At 35.9% G+C, this 21,098-nt stretch overlaps 1 protein-coding gene across 10 annotated transcripts in view; it reads right to left on the minus strand.

Moving 5' to 3' along the window:
• The window catches only part of DOP1A (DOP1 leucine zipper like protein A), a 181,121-nt gene that overhangs the window by 47,472 nt on the left and 112,551 nt on the right, over positions 1-21,098 (minus strand). For all 10 annotated transcript variants that reach the window (XR_005217870.1, XR_005217869.1, XR_005217868.1 and 7 more), the window contains 8 exons: positions 18,017-18,291; positions 16,700-16,852; positions 14,750-14,850; positions 13,072-13,331; positions 9,355-11,344; positions 8,368-8,479; positions 8,078-8,260; positions 6,567-6,692 (listed from right to left, as the gene is read on the minus strand). Coding sequence is in view for 7 of the 10 variants with exons in the window: in XM_037842943.1 (XP_037698871.1) it covers positions 6,567-6,692; positions 8,078-8,260; positions 8,368-8,479; positions 9,355-11,344; positions 13,072-13,331; positions 14,750-14,850; positions 16,700-16,852; positions 18,017-18,291 (3,200 nt within the window). In the remaining 3 variants the exon portion in view is untranslated. The remainder of the gene's footprint in view (positions 1-6,566; positions 6,693-8,077; positions 8,261-8,367; positions 8,480-9,354; positions 11,345-13,071; positions 13,332-14,749; positions 14,851-16,699; positions 16,853-18,016; positions 18,292-21,098) is intronic.

Here is a 21,098-nt window from a genome sequence, read left to right on the forward strand (position 1 = left end):
CAGAAGGCATGCTTAGAAGAGACCCGAGAGGACACTAAGATTTTACCTCAGGCTGATTTCTAGGCTTAATCTACATCTGTCTAAGTGCTGAAGAAATGCCCCCAGCACAGAGCTAATTTACAAAACTGGCAGAGGTGGGTTTTTTGTTTTGTTTTGTTTTAGCTCCAAGCATTCTTGGGAATCTCCATCAAAACACTAGATGAACACACTCTAAGGAACAGAGACATTGGTGACCACACACGACAAGGAATACAGTCTATACAAATAGGCTGGAAAAATCATTAAGCAAATGAACTACTATAGTTTTTATCAAGAATAATAAGAAAAAACCCCAGCAAACTCTGGGGAGGGGGAGAAGCTGAATTCCAGAGTCATCACATTATAATACTCAAATACTCAGATTTCAACTGAATTCACAAGACATACAAAGAAACGGGAAAGGGTAGTCCACTCAAAGGAACAAGATAAAGTGACAGAAACCATCACAGAGGAATCTCCAACACTGAACTTACTAGACAAATACTAAAACAACTACCTTAGATACGCTCAAAGAGCTGAAGGAAAACATGGACAATGAACAAAAATAAATCAGGAAAACAATATGTAAACAAAATGAGAATATCAATAAAGAGATAGAAATTGCATAAAAGCAAACAGAAATTCTGGAACTGAATAACTTAAATGAAAATTTTATTAGAGGTATGTAACAGCAGATTTGAGCAGACAAATGAAAGAGTCAGCGAACTTTAAAATAGGATAATTATATTAAGTTTTAGGAGAGAAAAGGATAAAGAAAGAAGAAAAGTGAATAGCTAAAGGGATCTATGGGATACATTAGGTGTACCATCATATGTACACCTGAAGGAGAAGAGAAAGAAAGGGGCAGAAAAAATATTTGAAGAAATAATGATAAAATCTCCCCAAATTTGACTAACAGCATGACTCTACATCCAAGATGTTAAACAAACTATGTGGGAGCCTGAAGCCTGGGCCTTTCTCTAGAACTATGTGAAACTTAAGCACACAGCAGCCTGTGTGACCCAGAGCAATTAATCAAAATGTAACCAGTTCCCACTTCAAAGGGAGGGAGGGCATGCACAGATGGCCACTTCTCCTTCCTGTATTAACTAAACCTTTCTAAGGTCCACCATTCCCAGAACTGAGATTGTTACTTCCTCCCTAGCATGTAGCTAATCTAAATGTTACAAGATCCGTTTATCTCATACCTACTGGAATGTCTTTCTTTCAGGTCTCTATTACTGGCTTTGCTGATTTCTGCCTAATTGTGGAGTACTTTCACACCGAGCTCTGAACCGGCCACTGTCAGAGCAGCTTGACTAACTTCCTGCTTCACTCCTGTAAATAAGTTCCTACAATAAAGTTTACGTCCTGTTCTGTTCCTGGAATTTTCTTTGATCTCTCCACTGGGCCAGACTCTGCAGGCTGGAACAAACTTCAAGTAGTATAGATTCAAAGAGATGCAAACCAGAACACATTATAATCAAACTGTCAAAAGACCAAGGCAAAGGGAATTTTGAAAGCAGCAAAAAAGAAGCTGCTCATCACATAAGAGATCAACCAAATTCTCATTAGAACTCATGGAAGCCAGAAGGAAATGACATTCTTAAAGTGTTGAAAGAAAAAAACCTGTCAACCAAGAATAAGCAAAGTGGCCATGGTGGTAGGGAAGGTGGTTATGCATGAGCTCAGCAACATGGACTTCTCACTAAGGCCAACCTGGCCAACAAGCACTGCTGAGTGCCCAATCTGCCAGCAGCAGAGACTAACATCAGCCCCTGATATGGCAACATTCCTCAAGGTGATCAGCCTGCTACCTGGTGGCAGGTTGATTACACTGGACCATTTCCATCATGGAAGGGGTGGCCATTTTGTTCCAACTGGACTGGACACATATTGTAGTTACAGGTTTGTCTTCTCTGCACACAACGTTTCTGACAAAATTATCATCCATGGACTTACAGAATGCCTCATCCACCTTCATGGTATTCCACATAGCATTGTTTCTGATCAAGGAAGCCACTTCACAGCAAATGAAGTGTGGGAATGGGCACATACTCATGGAATTCACTGGTTTTACCATGTTCCCCATCATCCTGAAGCAGCTGGGTTGATACAATGGTGGAATGGCCTTTTGAAGACTCAATTATGGTGTCAATTAGGTGGCAATACCTTGCAGAGCTGGGGCAATGTTCTCCAGGAGGCTGTGAATGCTCTAAGTCAGTGTCCACTTGTGCTGGTTTGGATATATTACGCCCCCCCCCCCCCCCAACAAAGCCATGATCTTTAAATCCAATCTTGTTGGGTGGAACATTTTGATTGAGTGTTTCCATGGAGATGCAACAAACCCAACTGTGGGTGATACTTTTGATTAAATTATTTCCATGGAGGTATTACCCTGCCTATTCAGGGGGGGTCTAAATTGGATCACTGGAGTCGTGTAAGAGAGTTCACACACAGAAGGAGTGCAGAGCACCTGAGAGAGACTTTTGTAGAGACACTTGCTGATGCTTTGAAATGCTGGTCCAGAGTTTGCTCCAGAGAAGCTAAGAGAGAACAAAATGTCCCAAGGGCAGCTGAGAGAGATTTTTGGGGAGATGCTTGGGAGCTGATGCTTAGAGATGCTTGGAGATGTGGACAGAAAGATGCATGGAGATGCAAAGCTAAGAGAAACCCAGAGGCATTTTGGAGAATGCCATTTTGAAATGCAACCCGGGAGCAAGGGAACAACAGATGTCAGCCCCATGTCTTCCAAGCTAACAGAGATTCTCTGGGCACCACCGGCCATTCTTCAGTGAAGGTATCCTCTTGTTGATTCCTTAATTTGGATATTTTCATGGCCTTTGGACTGTAAATTTGTAACCTAATAACACCCTTTATAAAAGCCAATCCATTTCTGGTATTTTGCATAACGGCAGCTCAAGCAAACCAGAGCACCATTCTATAGTGCTGTTTCTCCCATAGCCAGGATTCATAGGTCCAGGAATCAAGAGGTGGAAATGGAAGTGGTACCACTTACTAATATCCCTAGTGATCCACCAAAAACATTCTTGCTTCCTATCCCTGCAACCTTAAGCCACTAGGCAAAAATCCAGGGCAAGCCGATGTGCTTGCTGAGGGTAAAGGAAATATGCAATGGATAGTGAAAGAAGGTAGCTATAAATATGAGCTACAACCATGTGAACAGTTACAGAAATGAGGACTGTAATGGTTACGAATATTTCTTCCTTGTTTTCTTATGAGTATGTTTGTATATACACATGAAGCAAATATCTTTGTTTTCTTCCATATCTTATCTCCTTATCATATGACATAAGTTACATTAACTTCATGTTTAGTATTTAAGTTATAGGATATCAATTTTAAGAGTAAATATTACCCAAGGAATTGCACCCTATTCTGGAGAGAATTAGTATGTTTCTGGTTGTATGTAGGACCGTTGAGTATTATTAGGGAAAAATATAACTTACTGTTTTTTATTTAAGGATTAAGTATGTTTTAAGATGTGTATAGCTGCCAAACTGACAAGGGATTGGACTGCGATGGTTAAGTTCATGTGTCAACTTGGTCAGTTTTGGTGTACAGTTATTTGTTCAAGCAAGCACTGGCCTGATTGTTACTGTGAAGACATTTCATGGACTTAAATCATCAGTAAGCTGATTGCCTCTATGGCTGATTACATCTGTAATCAACTGAGGAGATTGCCTTCAACAATGAGAGAAGTCTCGTCTAATCAGTTGAAGGCTTTAAAAGGAGAAGGGATGATTTCAGTGGTAAGAAGAGAGAATTTCCATCTTTACTTCAGCCAGCCATTTCTCCTGGGGAATTCATCAAGGACCTTCATCAGAGTTCCCAGCCTGCAGCCTAACCTACAGCATTTGGACTTGTGGATCCCCACAGTCATATGAGACAATTCTTATAAAAATCTCTAATATTTACAGATAACTCCTGTCAGCACTGTTTCCCTAGAGAACTCTAATACACTGTCCTTCAAAAATGAGGGAGAAATTAAGAGTCTTGGATAAATAAAAGGTGAGAGAGTGTGTTACCACTAGACCTGCCCTACAAGAAATGCCAAAGGGAGTCCTTCAGGTTAAGAAGAAAAGACATTATTTAGAAACTCAAAGCTGTGAAGAAATAAAGATTTCTGCTATAGGCAACTACATGGGCAAATATAAAAGTCAGTATCATTGGATTTTTGTTTTGTAACCTCACTTTTTAATTCCCACATGATTTAAAATACAAATGCATAACAATGAATTATAAACCTATTTTATTTGGCACACAATGCATAAAGATATAATTTGTGAGAACATAAAGGTGGGAGGTGGAGTGGTATAGAAGAAGAGTTTGTGCATGATATTTAAGTTAAATTGGTATCAATTCAAACTAGATTGTTATAATTTTGCAATATTAAATGTAATCTCCATGGTAATCACAAAGAAAATATCTAAAAAGCACATACAAAAGGAAATGAGAAGGGAATCAAAATGGTTCACTACAAAAAAACCAGCTAAACTCAAAAAAGGGCTACAGCAGAAGAAATGGTGGTCATAAAAAGGTATAATACACATAAATAGCAAAACTATAGAAGTCCTTACCTTTCCATTAATTACTTTAAATATAAATGGATTAAATCTCCAAACAAAAGGCGGTAACTAGCAGAATGGATTAAAAACATGATCTGACTGTATGTTATCTACAAAACACAAACTTTCCATCCAAAGGGTTGAAAGTGCAAGTATGGAAAAATAAAATTCCATATAAATAGTAACCAAAAGAGAGCTGGGGTTACTATCCTAATACGAGGCAAAATTGGCTTTAAGTCAAAACTGTTTTAAGAGACAAAAAAAGACATTATATAATGATAAAAGTGTCAATTCATTAAGAAGATAAAATTATTGTAAACATTTACGTGCCTAAAAACAGAGTCCCAATATATACAAAGCAAATATTGATAGAATTAAAAGGAGGAATAAGCTGTTTTACAGTAATAGTTGAAGACTTCTATACAACAATAATGGATAGAACATTTAAACAAAAGATCAATAAGGAAATATGGGATTTGAACAACACTATAAACCAACTAGTTCTGACACACATATATAGAACAGCAGAATATATTTTTCTCAAGTGTATATGGATCATTCTCCAGGATAACCATATATTAGGCCACAAAACACATCTCAACAAATTTAAAAACATTTAAATTATATGATCTTCTCTGATCACAATGGAATGAAACTAGAAATAACAGAAGGAAAACTGGAAAATTCACACATATGTGCAAATTAAAAAACACTTTTAAATCAAGGATCAAAGAAGAAATCCCTGGGGAAATTAGAAACTAATTAAAGGTAAATGCAAAAAAAAAATACAGCATTCGAAAACTTATGAGATGCAGTGAAAGCAGTACTCATAGGGAAACTTATTGCTGTAAATGCCTATGTTAAAAAAGGAATGTCTTAAACCAACAACCCAACTTTATTCCTTGAAGAACTAGAAGAGAAAAATAAACCTCAATCTAGCAGAAGGAAGGCAAAAATAGAGTGGTGATAAATGAAATAGAGAACAGAAAAATAGAGACTCAACAGAACCAAAAAACAGAGACTCAACAAAATCAATTTTGTTGATCTTTGAAATGATCAACAAAATTGGCAATCCTTTAACTAGAAAATAAGAGAAAATGCAGGTAACTAAAATCAGAAATGAAAGGACATTACTACTGATTTTATAGAAATAAAAAGGATTATAAGAGATTATGAACTATTGTACACCAACAAATTAGACAGTCTAGATGAAATGCACAAATTCCTAGAAACCCACAAGTTACCTGAAATGACTCAAGAAGAAACCTCCCAACAAAGAAAAGTACAAGACCAAATGGCTTCACTGGTAAATTCTACCAAAACATTTAAAGGGGAAATAACAACAATCCTCTAACTCTTCTAAAAATTGAAAAGGCGGATGAGTTGGGGGAAGTGTTTCTTAACTCACTAGATGAGGCCAGCATTACTCTATTACCAAAGCCTAATAAAGGTACCATGAGAAAAGAAAATTACAGACCAGTATCCCTTATGTAAATAGAAGCAAAAATCCTCAATAAAATTGTAGCATACTCTATCAACCAGCATATTAAAAGGATTATACACCATGACTAAGTGAGATTTGCCCCAGAAATGCAAAGGTGGTCAATATAAGAAAATCAGTGTAATATACCACATTAACTTCTTCCATATCCTTATACCCTGAACAACTAGCATTTTAAAAATACACTGTATTATATTACCACTCCTATTTAAAATACAGCTACAATTTTAATTACGTATTTTCTTTTTTTCACAAAAAATAATGCCTCTTACACTTAATCTCAAAAATTTGAATCAATTTAAGGCAACAAGTCATTTACATCTATAGATAGACTATGCTTTTTTCTTAGTCCCTATTGCACCCCTTCCTCACCCAGCCTCACTGCAAGTAATGAAAATTGAACATTAGCATGTACTTACCAAACGAAAAACAAAAGTACCAAGTGGTTAAATATATACCTTTGTCCTAGTGGTAGCTTTGTTCTGTCTTCTTTCATTCCACACATATGCAATGGCAGCCATAAAGTGAACACCATGATTCATTGAGATGGGGCCTAATAATTCAAGGATCTGCTGTCTCAAGTTCTAAAACAGTTTAAGCAAATGACAAGGGACATTTTTTTTAGAAGTATGAAAACATTAATAACTAGACTGCACTTTTAGTTTTTCTTGAAATAATATAAAATACTTGTTTTACTGCCTACATAATGGTAAGTAGAGGAACTTTTAATCCTACTAACAGATGCCACCATAGCCATTTTAATTTAAAAAGGGGAAAAAGCCCTATAATGTGACAACTACTAATTAGTGAAATGTATGTCTACTCACTGTGGTGAGAGAATAGAAAAAACAACAGATGACTCTCAGATTTAGGAAGTCAGGTCTAGAAGTAAGACTAGGTAACTGAGAGATGCCAGTTTGATGACATGACAAACACTTTTAGACATTCCTATCATTCTCCTCTAAATACAAAGTAGAAAATTTGGAAAACACCAGAGTATAAGAAAGAAAATGAAAAAAAAAAAAATCAACTATAAATTCCTTCATCCCAAAATAATCACTATTAACACAGAGATGAACTAACTTTATTCTTTTTGCTAGAAAAAAAATTTTTTTTTTTTACAAAATTGAGAATGTGATGTTTAATTATAATCCCTCATTCACTACACTTTTGAGTACTTTCCCATCTACCAAAAATTCTTCAAAACCATGATTATTAATGGTTACATAATATATCACTGAAAGGATAAGTTATTTAACAATTTTTAAATTTCTTGTTTACTCTGTTGTTAAATAATGCTATGATGAACACTTTTTATACACAACTTTGCATAATTTTGATTACCTTAGAATTCACTGCTAAAGTATATTACTAGGTTAAAGACTATGAAACTTTTAAAGCTCTCTATACATACTGCTATATTCTTTCCAGGAAGGATTTGCATGTTAAAATGTCAAATTAAAGTGTCCTAAAAAAAAGGAACAAAATACCGATTTATGTTACATATATAAAATAAACTTCAAAAACATTATGCCATGTGAAAGAAGCTGTACATAAAAGACTACATATTGTATGATTCCATTTACGTGAAATGTTCAGAAAGAACAAATCTATATATAGAGAAATTAGATTATTTGCTCTACATATAGAGGCTAGGAATGAGAACAGGGAACGACTACAAATGGGCACAAGAGGTGCTTCTGAGGTGATGGACAAGTTCTAAAACTGGATTGTGGTGACCGATTCACAACTCTGTAAATGTACTAAAAACAGTGAATTGTATACTTAAAATGGGTGAATTTTGTGGTGTCAACCATATTTCAATAAAACTGTTAAATTTTTGATATTTAATTAATCTATGCAGAGTGCCATAAATACTGCTCAAATTATTCACAAAATGTGAATATAGTCTTTGGAAAAGCCCCGTATAGACTTTTGAGCTTTATAGATTAAATATGAATTTTCTAACCTTTGTAGCTCCAAGATTAATAGTGGTCACGGATGCAGCTGCAGCAACAGCCATCTTTTCTGAAGAATCAGCCTGATGCAGTATGCTCCAAAGCAGCGTCACAGAGGACATGATCATGTGAAGGATTGAGAGGATTCCACTACGTGCTTCAAACAAGTGTTTTTGGTCTACATTGACCAAAAGCTATCAATGTCAAGGGGAAAATGATATCACTTACTGAGGTTTACAAATGGGGACTTATTAAGATCTCATGGTCTTTATAAAGGAGTCAAATAACTGCACAGTCTTACTTGGTGATACTGTGTAGTTGGATCCAACAAACAGTAATGGATAATGGCCGTGATACCTTCCAAAAGGGTAAGGACCATATCTGGTGGGATAATTGATGCCATCCACAGAGGCCTGAAATAAAATGTGTTCATTTGAACAAAGTTCTGTGAAAACAAAGTTCATGTTTCTTCACTGATAAATATCCAGCATGTGCCAAGCACACAGTAGGCACTCAAAAAATATTAGACAAATAAAAAACTAAAAGAATAAAAGCCGGGGGCTTTTATTTCCTAATATATAAAATAAGGGAATTGGAATGTACTCAGGTTCTTCTTCGTTAAAGAATTCTACACAATCTGGACAAATATAGCCAGTAAATTTTTAGCAAATGGAACATGGTAGGCACATCTATATTAAATGATGCAGCAATTTTCTCATTTTTTACATGTAGTAGCTGAGGTTATACTGGGGAAGAACCAGGCACGAGTCTACTAAACATTTAGCTAATTTTCCAAAGACTAATTTTGAACATGGTCTGGGGATACAGATAGAATTTGCCAGCAAACCATGAAAATCCACAATAAGAAATAAAATAAGAAAATAATTCTTTGTAAATATGAATTAATTTCAGCCTGAAATTAATTTGTACTTAGATAACACATCAGAGATAAAACCATGGAAACCCTCTGTTGAACTTTATATTACTTTTACCAGCTCAGTTGAGAGGAGCATCAATTAATTTCAACCCTTGGGAGAAAAAAGGTCTGTTTAAATATTCCCTCCCTTTCCATTCTTGATTCTTATATTGATAATCTAACTCAGGTAGAATTTTCTTTTTTTTTTTTGTGAAAATGACATATTGCTTGTCACCTACTTGAAACCATGTTTCATCAAATTGTGAATAACTTTCCAGAAGTTTAATCAAATTGTGACTGACTTTCCAGAAGTTCAAGCAGTCATACCATTGAAAAATGTCAATGATAGTAAAGATAAAAATCATCCCTTACCTACTATCAGATAATCCTGTTTCGTATTTGTACTGCTGAATTAGATTATCCATATTTCTGCAAAGCTGTAATGTCACAGAAACAACCACTCTCTGTAGAACTTTTCCCATGTAAGGCAGAGTAGATGTAATTAAACCAATCCATTGGGGGTGCATTTTACAAGCACAGTGTTGATGTAAAGCTCGTATCACTGCACAGAGGAACATGCCTTGACACGTGATTGGTTGCGCATGCAAATACTGAAGAGAAGTCATGGGCTGATGGGGATTGATATGTTCCAGGTCAGATACAACAAAATCAAAACCTGCTTCATTGTCTTCTGGGATAGTCATTACCCGATGTTCTAGAACAATCAACCTCTGAAGCACTTTAAGAAGTTGTGACTGGAGAGTGCTGCCACTGTCAAATTCATCCTCTGAAAAATTGATAAGGCTGTCCTCTGAGAAACCTTCTTCCACAACAACCATGTTCTTACCTGCTATTTTTTCACTATGCCATTTCTGTGCACTAAAGATAGATGACAGCAAACAGTGAAGAATCACTTTCTGAACTTTGCACTTCGACAACATATCAGAGATAAAACTAGGGAAACCCTTTGCTGAGCTTTCTATTACTTTTGCCAACTCAGTAAAGAGGAGTGTCAAAATTTCTATGCTCATCATCTGCATGTTTCGATTGCCTATTAAATCTTGTGCAGTGACTTTAACATGAGTTGGGTAATGACTACGCACATAATATAAGCAAAGGGAAATAAGAATTTCTATGTACATAGAACTACGGAAGTTATGATTAGAGTCCACTGGAATATGACTATAAAAGTCTTTGCCCATAACAGAAATCCGGTGTCTGGCCAATAGATTCTGAAGCAGAGACAATTGAGGGGTATATGCATTGTTTACACTAGTGGTTGAAATGGCATTTACAAAAGCAATAGGATTAGTTTTCAAGATAGCTTTGATGGCAGAGAAAGCATACAGAGTCCTTGATGAATCATACAACTGAAGATACAAGAGCACATGTTGGTTGAGAGGATGGATGTTGAAACTGGGAGATTTCCGTGATCCTGGAGAACCCATGTCACTCTCAATTTCAGAAATTTCTCCCTCTCCACAGCTATACCAATTCTCTAAATCCAGACCATCACTAAAGAAAACACTGGTTTGTTTGAGTTTTTCATTTGAGGTTTTTTTCTTGTCATCATCCTTCTTTCTGGCAAGTTTTACTTTGGGTTTGGCTCCTGGTTGTTTTCCTGACTCCTTAACAATTGTCTCTTTCTCTGAGATTTTTTCTGATAATTTTTCCTTGAAGCTGAATTGAATACTACTGTGGCTCCTTTGTCTAGATTTGGTTTCTGTGGAAGCAACAGAAAGGTCATGGAGAGTCTGTGGGGTTCCTGAAATGCAAGGTGAAGAGCTATTTCTGGAGATTCCACTTGGCATGCATTCACTGCCTTCCTCTGCAGGCACAGACAGAAACAGAGAACTTTCATTACTCAGCAAACCACTCTGACTCTGCTGAGCACACTGATCTTCATCTCTAAGCACCTCCTCACTCAGATCTAAACCACTGCATGTTGAAGTCATAGGTTCAATTTCTATTTGAGATGTAACTGATGTAGATTCTGCTTTGAGGCCACTTACGACTTTACATATGAGGTCAAACACTACCTGCTGAACAACATCATCTGGGGAGCTTGCCTTTGGCATTTGAGAATCCTCTTGGACATTCATGTTTTCAGCATCCACTTCATAACTCAAGTTGTCCCCAGCAGAGGACTGTGAACATCCAGAGTCAGAACTCTGAAGTATTTCTATTTGTTGGTCAGGAAGATCAAAATCAGATACAACCATTGGAATTGTCTCACTGCTGGTACTTAGAAGGGAAAGTCTGTCACTTAATGGGTTAACAGTAAGACTGAAGTTCTCTACTTCATCCACAGTAAGCAGCTTTTCACCGTCCCCTTTTGATGTAATGAGTTGAACTTGACTTACTGGCATACGTGAAAAATCATAAAGCAGGAAAAATACAAAATAATAATTAAAATAATTGAAATACAGAAATGTAGAAACTCAAGATTATTAAACACTAGTTTTATCTACTTAGATTTTCCTATTAAAATTACTTATTAATTTGTCACTAGTTTAGACATTTGATGTCAGAAAATTAGGTAGATGTCTATTAACTGGAATTTAACAGTTTAATAGTCTATTTTAATAAAATTAGAATTTAAAGACAATTCAACAATAAAAGCCTGTTATTCAATGTAATTGAACAGAACAGCAGAGTCAACATTAAAAAAATGTACAACTTGCTTCTTTCCCCCAAAATAAGACATTCTTTTTATTACTACAGTTCAAAATTTTAGTTTTTTCCTCCCTTCTAGTTATGCATTTCTAAGAATTTAAATGAAGTTTAGTATATAGTCAATGCTTAAATACATAAACTCCTTGATTTTTAATAAAATTCAACAAATATTTGTGAAATACCTAGTATATGTAAGGTCATAAACCAGGAGATAATGAGAGGTGAGAGAAGGAAGAGGCATCACTGAACCTCTTTAAGTTTAAAATTTGTAGGGGACCCCAAATACATCTGTCCATTTCTATACTTTTTGGGGAGCAACTACTATGCTAATGCATTCTTTCAGAAAAGGAATAAGGCTTAGTGTCACATGTGTGGTACAAAATAAATGCTATGGAATTCACAGAAAGCATCGTGACACTATATATTGGATCTGAGATTGATCTCAGAGGGAGGTGAGAATTCAGCAGACAGATAGGGACTGCAGCAAGAGAAACTCCAATACAAAGAAGTTCCCTGGCAATTAAACAGGATAGAGCATGTTCTTAGAACATTCAGTGGAAGCAGTGGAAAGGAAGCTAGATAGAGCAGCACAGCTCTATAGAAAAACATTAAAGACAGAGTAGGAGTATGAAGATTTAGTTCTAGCTTCACCACTCACTGATACGTGGGACTTTGAGAAAGCCACAGCCTTCTGACTATCAACTCCCTCTTTGGTAAAATGACCTTTTAAAAACTGACCTCAGAGGGTTGTTTGCCAAGAGATATAAATGTGGTATGTGTGAGTCTTTTGTCCTTAAACTCTAATTAACTAACCCAATACAAGGGATCATTATTGCTATATTATAGAAGGCATCACTTGACAGTTTGTAAAGTACAAACTTAATAGTAATAATAGTGAATATTTATCAAACATGCTATGCCAGTCACTACACCGAGTATCACAAACATGATTGCATCTAATGTTCATAATAAAACCCTGAGAGGTAGATATTATTATTCCCTTTTAGACATGAGGGAAAATACCATGAAATGCAAAATGAAATCAGAGGCTTAATATAAATTCCCAGTAAAGTATCTACAGAGACTTGCAGGATCAGGATTGCTAAATAAGCTCTAACAGTATTTTCATTAAAACTGAAGAATGCCTTTGACCAGAGCTGATACATAACTGAGATTCCTCTTCTGATAGAATCAACTTATAAGAAGGACCCAAGTCCTCAAAGACAGTCTTTGATGAAGTACATTCTGACACGGACCATATTGGCATGGCTAGTTTGTGAAGAGGGGAAAAAAATAAGCCCACGGGGAAAATTTCATATTCAATTCTCCTGCTAGTCACTACTGTGTTCGTCTCTCACTCATTTTAATAACCTAATTACAAATAAAACTATTATATTTCCATGTGATATTCACCATTGCTGCAGGCAAAATTTTGCCCAAAATGCTTGCCACTCTCTTCTCCTGGATAACAGGGGGCTTTATTCCAGTAACGCTCTGCTTGTACACGTTGCACTGAAACCCTCTGAGTTTTTGGATGAAGCAGGAGCAATAGCAATGGTTCCAAAACTCTTGCAATATCATGTCTTTGGAGGACTTGGTTCAGCCAAGCTTGTCCCACAGAGCTGGTAGAACCATCTAGACTGCTAAGGCTGTCTAACATGATGAATAGTGACCTACAATAAACAACAATCACTGAGACAAAGAATACCTACATCAGTTGTAAGATTAATTTTCTAAAATTAACATTAAAATTAAGTTATGTTTCTTGTTTTGAATTAACTATTTTAAAGTAATCATAGTTCAGGATAATTTTTGACCACAGCATTTTTGTAATCTCAGTCCCTACAGTCTCAGTAAATATAACGAGAAAGGAGAAAACAGTCTTTTCACTTTTCCTACATACTTGTGTTTTTTGAAATTTCACAAGTACGCATTATTTTTATAATATAAAATTTGAAGACTAGGGAAAAATACATTTAATAAATCTTGTTTTAGCAACATATTCCTGTTTACATCACCAAATACTGAGCCCCCTGCAAGTTAACATTACATGCTGGTTCATGAACCTCTGCTTCCATTTTCTTCATGAAATAAAGCTATGTGCTTAAATTCAAGGAAAGACCTTCTGTGAAAGGTATGGGAGCGTGGTTTGGAAATAGAAAACTCAAGATTCAAATCCGGGCTGTTCCATTTTACTTCTTATGTGTCTTAAGCAAGTCACTTAACTTCTCTGGGCCTCCATTGCCTCACTTGTAAAATGAGGAAAGGTGATGGCAAGATGGTTGTCAAATTAGAGATGGTCTTTTTAAAGTACCTAGCCCAGGGCCTTGTACACTGTAGGGTTTCACTATATGGTTCAATAGCGCATCATTTAAAAATGGCATGCTGGTTGAAAAGCACCAGCTGAAATAATGTCCAGCAGAGCAGACAGCTGATCCTGCTATTTAAGCATAGTTAGGTTTGTGGCCACCTCTGTGAAAAGGGCTGGTGAGACTGCTATCTTACTCAATATGTCAATCTACCTATAGAGGGCAGGTCCTTGGAAATTACTGCAAATCTGTATTTGGGATATGGGTAGTCTACAAAAATGGCAAAACTACTCTAAGGCTACTATAGGCTATTTGAATCCATGGAAGGGGTTTGTCAGTGTTATGCTCAGCTGTAGCTATTAATAAATCCAGTTCAGGCAGAAGACTGAGAATAATTGCTAGAGAAAACTTTATACAATCCACTATTTATTTGCTATTGCACTGAATTTGAATACAGATTCAGGAAGGCCGTTATCTACTGCTGCATCCCTGGTACTTAGAATAGTGTACACAGTTGGGACTCAATGAATAGTTAGCTTTCCAGTGAAGTGAAGAGGCCCTGGGTGCTACAGGGCTGGAAAGGGAAAATCTGGTGGATAAAAGAAAACATCATACATTTTAATATAGCTTAGATCTTTAAAAATAATTAATAAATTTTCTATAAAATTTGTAAATTACTGTCTTCTAACCGCAAACTACCATAGGATTCAATAAAAGAAACAACATTAGATACCTAACTATAAAATCTGAGTATCAAACATGAAGTAAAAACAGTAACTAACCTGTCAAAGGAACGTGCAAAAGATGAAGACTTATTTATATGGAGGTCTCTTGTTAGATGCCAAAGAACTGCAAACTTTGCATGTGCTTCCATCCTTATTTTCTGAGGAGAAATACAGGAGATTAAATTATTCTCCCCTGAAAACATTAAGTGATTTTAGCTAAATCAAAATAACAATTTAAGAGAGGGCATTATGTTCACAGTACTCTAGTACACACTGCAATCAACTTTATATTTTTATGAAAGTAGAAACATAAAAAATATTTAAACAAATACAGTAATATTAAACCTGAAGAATCACTTCACTCTTTCAGATTAATTATTATTTAGTTTTGACTTTAGGTAATCAGTTTACTAGACTATTGTATAACAGGATATCAAAAGAGCAAATGTATATATCATGATAATTTAAGTCTAGGAAGTGCTTTCCTCCTCATTTTAATATTAACATTTAGTTGTCAAAATTGACTTCATTGGACTATATGATTTATTTTTGCTCCTAGAAATTACACATTAATTCCAAAGGAATTTGTCACCACTTATAAAGCTGGGTTAGATTCAAGATTTTAAATACTTAAAAATTCATTTACAAAAAAAATAATAAACCACTTTTGGGATTATTTAGAAAAACATTAAGCAGTAATAATGAGTAACACAACGTAAATATTTAGAAAGACAAGTATTTGGTATTAGACAAGGAGCACATATTAACATAATTCAAGTAAAAATTTTGACAGAATTTTTGTAGCCTTCCTTTAGCATTTGTGGAATCCTTCAAGTAAAAGCTCCAAGAAATCAGGAATTACAACTGTCTAAATTGCTCATGATAGGTCAGAAAAGTGCTTGCATTTTCCTTGGGTTTAATAAATGCTTTTCTTATGAAATGTGCTTGTACACCAACCAATATAAATATGTAGAAGGAAAAGTAAAGTAATAAAATGTATTTTAATACTTTCCATGGGTTCATAATATTTTTGTTCAAAATTCAGAAATATTTCTTTAACAATGAAATGTTACACAAGTAAAAACATGTACATAACATGCCCTAGATTTATACTTAATGCAAAACATATAAGTTGTTAAACTAAAATGCAGGGCTTTATTTAAATTTTATTTCTGAACAATTTTGGAAGAATGTGTTGAAGTAGGAATAGAATTTTAACATTTTTCTTAGGATAAATTTTTCACTCCTCTCATCATTTATCCCTCCACCCACCCCAAAATGCTTCATTTACTTAACACAATGCCTTTTTAAAGATGACTCATTCAAATTCACCAGTATTTAGATTTTAAAAATAAATCCACTTTCAAAAGCTATTCAGTAAAATCTTCTTTTTATATTATGGAGAGGGACAACAAGATCACAAACTTTATTAAATTACCCTGAAGAGATAAATCAGAATGATTGTCCAGGTTTTCTTAGATCCACTCATAACTCAGCCAACTTAATTGTAACTGACTTATGTATCACTACATACATTCAAAATCCTTATTTTAGATATTTATTATAATGCAAATAATACAATCTCTCATATTGGCATTCTATAGTTTACAAAAGTAATTTCATATGCATTATTTCATTTCACATTTATTAGTTAATGCATCTACTGGAGTCAGCTGAGGCTGCTGATTCCTCTTTAAATGATCCAAGAATTTGGACCAGTAACAGCTTTAATCACCACTACCCATAACTGGTGTCCTAAACTGGGAAATAAACCGAGCATTTGATTTTGGGACACTTAATTTTTCATATTATTGATGCAGTTGTAAGGAACTTTTCTTTGGAAAGAATAGAACTGGTTCATTTTAAAGAGATAAAGATCAGTTTACTCTGAACTGTATTTCTATATTTTCTCTCATTTACATGACTGCTGCAATAATTTTCCTACTAGAGTTTCCTTAATTTACCTTTTGGTATAATGGGGCACAAATTAAGAAAGGAAGACTTTACCTTATCTTTTTGGGTTAACTGCTGACTTATAACATCCTCACAGATGCTAGAAGAAGGAACCAAATTATGTAATTGATAAAACAGTTCCACACTCTTCTGGTGGTGCTGAGGTGTCCCATCTCCCAGCTGGTCCCACAATGTTAAAGCTACATGCTATAGAAAAAGATGTGCAGGTGACAGTGTTACAGTAAACATAAACAAAAATTTATTTAACAAACTTTTCATATTAGGTACAAACTCTCAGACTCCCAGACCTGGAAGGTCTCTAATACTACACCACTGGGATGAGAGTTAAAAGTAGTCTTCCATCTGCCTACTTTCTGCTTGCCTAGGCTTTTTATGGTAGTCATTTAATGGTATTTATTTTAAATATCATATTTTTAAGTGCTATCTGCATGGCCCAGATAAGACCCTATATCACTATTTTAGTCATATTTAGTAAAGGGATGCTTGAATACATTATCCTTAAGAGGATACAAATCTCACATTGAACACAATGTAATATTTAGAGTTACATATTTCAGAATGAAATATAATTCACAGTCCAAATATCAAAAATAATTAAGACTTCTATAAAATTGGTCCTACCCACTGAAGAACTACATCTGTTAATATAGCAATTGATGATTTATGACAGCATCAATAAAAAATGCAGTGATTTTCAAGTATTCCATGATGTTATAGAAATCAATTTAATCCAACAGGAAGAAATATCTGGATGGGTACTGTGACTTGAAACCAGATTAAATTTATTTTTTATTTTTTTTTACATCTAAATAATCTATCTGCTTAAGATGTAATACAATCCGAATATATTTAATGTTTTCTTTATGTAAGGATACCACCTGTATGACTGTGATACAAATCAAAGACTGTGTAGTATTTCTGAATGGTATCATACATACGAGATGATAACCAGACAACGTGGATAATCAGAAAAACTTTTCCTGGGAGTTTTGGTTAGCAGAGGTTTTACTCTATGACCAGCAAAAGTGTCACAACCACTTCATTGGAAATGAGTTCTATTGTACAAATGAGTTTTTCTCTTCGTTAGCTAAAATTATTTCCTCCATGGCTTCATTACCCTTATGCTTACCTTGCTTACCTAATTTTACCCTCATCTTTTTCTTTTGTCCCTCACAAAATTTTCCCCTCATGTTTATATAACACACGTGGCATGTTTTTCTGTCTGGTGTGATGTTAAGAGGTGTTTAATTAAGCCTGATTATCATCTTTAAAATCAATGTTATGTTAACTAGGTCAAGTATCATACACACAGTGACTATCTTAGAGATGTATATATTTCCAGGTATTTACCTTGAAAAATTCAGTCTTCTCAGCTATGTATCTCAGATTCCCTTGAGTGAGGGGAGGTCTAATAACCACGGCTACTCTTCCCTGGTTTGGACTCAAGGGTTGTGCAGGCTCTACACTGTTGATATTTTCCCCAGTGACCATGGCCACAGACTGAGTCAATCCCACCAGGTCCATGACTAGTGAAATAGCAACACTCTGAACACTGAAATCACTTGCTTGTCTGCAAGCATTCATCAGAGTCTGGAGCCACAGTGGAGGCTGCACCTGTTCATAGTCTGAAACAAAAGATGAAAATAAAGTACATTACACAAAACTGTTCACACGTACTTTAAGTTGATTTCAAAAAACAAAGCAACTGTACTTAACACCTTTAAGCCATCATTTATTAACAAAACTACAGTTTCTCGCCTAATCTAAAGCTTTAAGAAAGCAGCAACAAGAATTTCATTTTTTTTTGCAGTATGTAGTTTTCTTATTCCAAGCTATGCAGTTTATTTTCATGTCCTGCAAAACAGTATATTAATCAACAAACATTATGTGGTACTCACTCAACTGATGAGTAAGGCAGTAATTTGTTCAATCCACTCAACAGACATTTATTGAGCAATTACTACACACTAGTGCAGGATTGGGAGTGGGGGATGCAAAGTGAATAAAATATAATCCTATCACAAAGGACTCAACCTAATAGAGAAGCAATGTCATGTCGGCAAAAAGAAACAAAGAACTCTACAAAACAGAATATAATAAACTCCATAAGAGAGGCACAATGGTCTGCTACAATTCAAAAAAGGAGAAGTAACTTCAAGGGAGGAAAAGGTCAGAGAATAATTTAAGGAACAGATGTCCTTTGAAAAGCTAAGCATGAGTTAAGGTGTTCTAGTTTACTAATGCTGCGTTATGCAAAATACCAGAAATGAACTGGCTTTTATAAAGGGGGTTTATTTGTTTATAAATTTACAGTCTGAAGGCCATGAAAATATCCAAATTAAGGCATCAACGCAAGTATACCTTCACCAAAGGAAGGCTAATGGCGTCTGGAAAACCTCTGTTAGCTGGGAAGGCACGTGGCTGGTGTCTGCTGATGGCAGAGGAGGACGCTCTAGGAATCAGCCTATCCACCAAAACAACTATTGAACTGGCAGGAACTGTCTGCATCAACTATTTTGAAACTCTGCAGCCTAGTGGAACACTGTGCAGCATCCCAGGAAGAACTGAAGGAACAGGCTGGTAAACTGCAGTAAATACCAGTAAATTTCACCCTCCCTGAAGCGGTTACTATCCCTCTTCCCCCAGCTTCATGGCAGGCAGCAGTGGGATTGCACTCTGGGCTCCTGGTGCAGCTTGGGACATAAAGACCTAGTCCTCCAAACTAGGTCTGATTATGGATCACTGCTTTTGATCAGCTACTTTAGATCTCTGGGGGCCAGCTCTGAGAGCTGCTATTGTTCCAACCCTCCTCAGGCAAAAATGGCAGAGGAATCTTAAAGACAGTACTACTCCTCAAACTGCAGAAAATAGTCAAAGGGCTACAGTAACTGGGTGAGTGCCAGATCAAGAAAACACAGCTTCAAAAGCCATAGGAGAAACTCCTGGTGCCCTTGATAATCCTGTTCAAACTTCCAAAAAAAGCGAAGAGGAGGAAATACTCCCTACCTCATTCTATGAGGCCAATATCACCCTAACACCAAAGCCAGATAAAGATAGCGCACACAAAAAAACATAATTAAAGACCAACATCCCTTATGAATATAGATGCAAAAATCCTCAACAAAATACTGGCAAACCAAGTCCAACAGCAAATTAAAGAATTATACAGCATGATCAAGTGGGATTCATCCCAGGTATGCAATGCTGGAGAAGTCACAGTGGCCATCTCCCAGCCCTCACTAAGCCCCATCCTTTCCCCCTCTTGCTTGTATGCAGATGTTTTATTATGTTTCTATTCCGCAGTCCAGGGGAGATGTTAGGTTTAATGAAATAGCCTGACCGTGCCTTGAACACCAAACCAGGAACAAGTGGTTCCAGCTGCTTATCGCAGCGGGAACTCTGCACAAAGGTTGCTAGATGTTTGACTTTTACTCAGTGGCAAAATCCCCTACCCCTGGGTTGTATAAATACCCAGTCTTCTGGCAGCACAGGTGCCCCTCCTCTCTGATGCAAAGTGGGGCATTCAGAACTGCCATTCACTGACCCTCATCTGAGCAGCTGGCCTTCTCTGGGGAACCGGCCAAGATGGGATTTCTTCCCCTGCTCTTTTGGACCTTTTGTACTATGTAAGTATTACAGCAGTCATTTGCTGAAAGTCTTGGTTGTTCCTGATCCTGTATTACCAAAATACACCATCCAGCAACTTGCTCCACATGCAAGGGTGGTTGAACATAAGAAAATCAATTAATGTAATACACCATATTAACGGAATAAAGGGGGAAAAAAAACCCCATGATCATCTCAATTGATGCAGGAAAGGCAACTCACAAAATCCAGCACCACTTATTGATGAAAACACTCAGAAAACTCAGAACAGAAGAAGAAAACTTCCTCAACATGATAAAGGGTACATATGAAAACTCACTGTTAATATCATACTCAATTGTGAGAGACTGAAAGCTTTTCCTCTAAGATCAGGAACAAAGTAAGGATGCCCAGTGTCACCACTATTATTCAACACTGTACTGGAAGTTCTAGCCAGAGCAATTAGACTAGAAAAAGAAATAGAAAATCCTGAAAATTCTACAACAAAGCTACTAGAGCTAATAAATCATTCCAGCAAAGTGGCAGAATACAAGATCAACAGGCAAAAATCAGTAATCTTTCCATGCACTAGTAATGAACAATCTGAAGAAATCAAGGAAAATATTCCACTTACAATAGCATCTAAAAGAATCAAATATCCAGGAATAAATCTAACCAAGTATGTGAAGGACCTATATTCAAAAAACTACAAAACATTGCTAAAAGAAATCAAAGTAGACCTAAATAAATGGAAGAACATTCCGTGTTCAGGGCTTGGAAGGCTAAATATTGTTAAGATGTCCATTCTATCCAAACAGTTTACATATTCAATCAAATTCAATAAAAA

This window comes from Choloepus didactylus, chromosome 7 (assembly GCF_015220235.1).
Source record: "Choloepus didactylus isolate mChoDid1 chromosome 7, mChoDid1.pri, whole genome shotgun sequence".
Taxonomy (NCBI): Eukaryota; Metazoa; Chordata; class Mammalia; order Pilosa; family Megalonychidae; genus Choloepus; species Choloepus didactylus.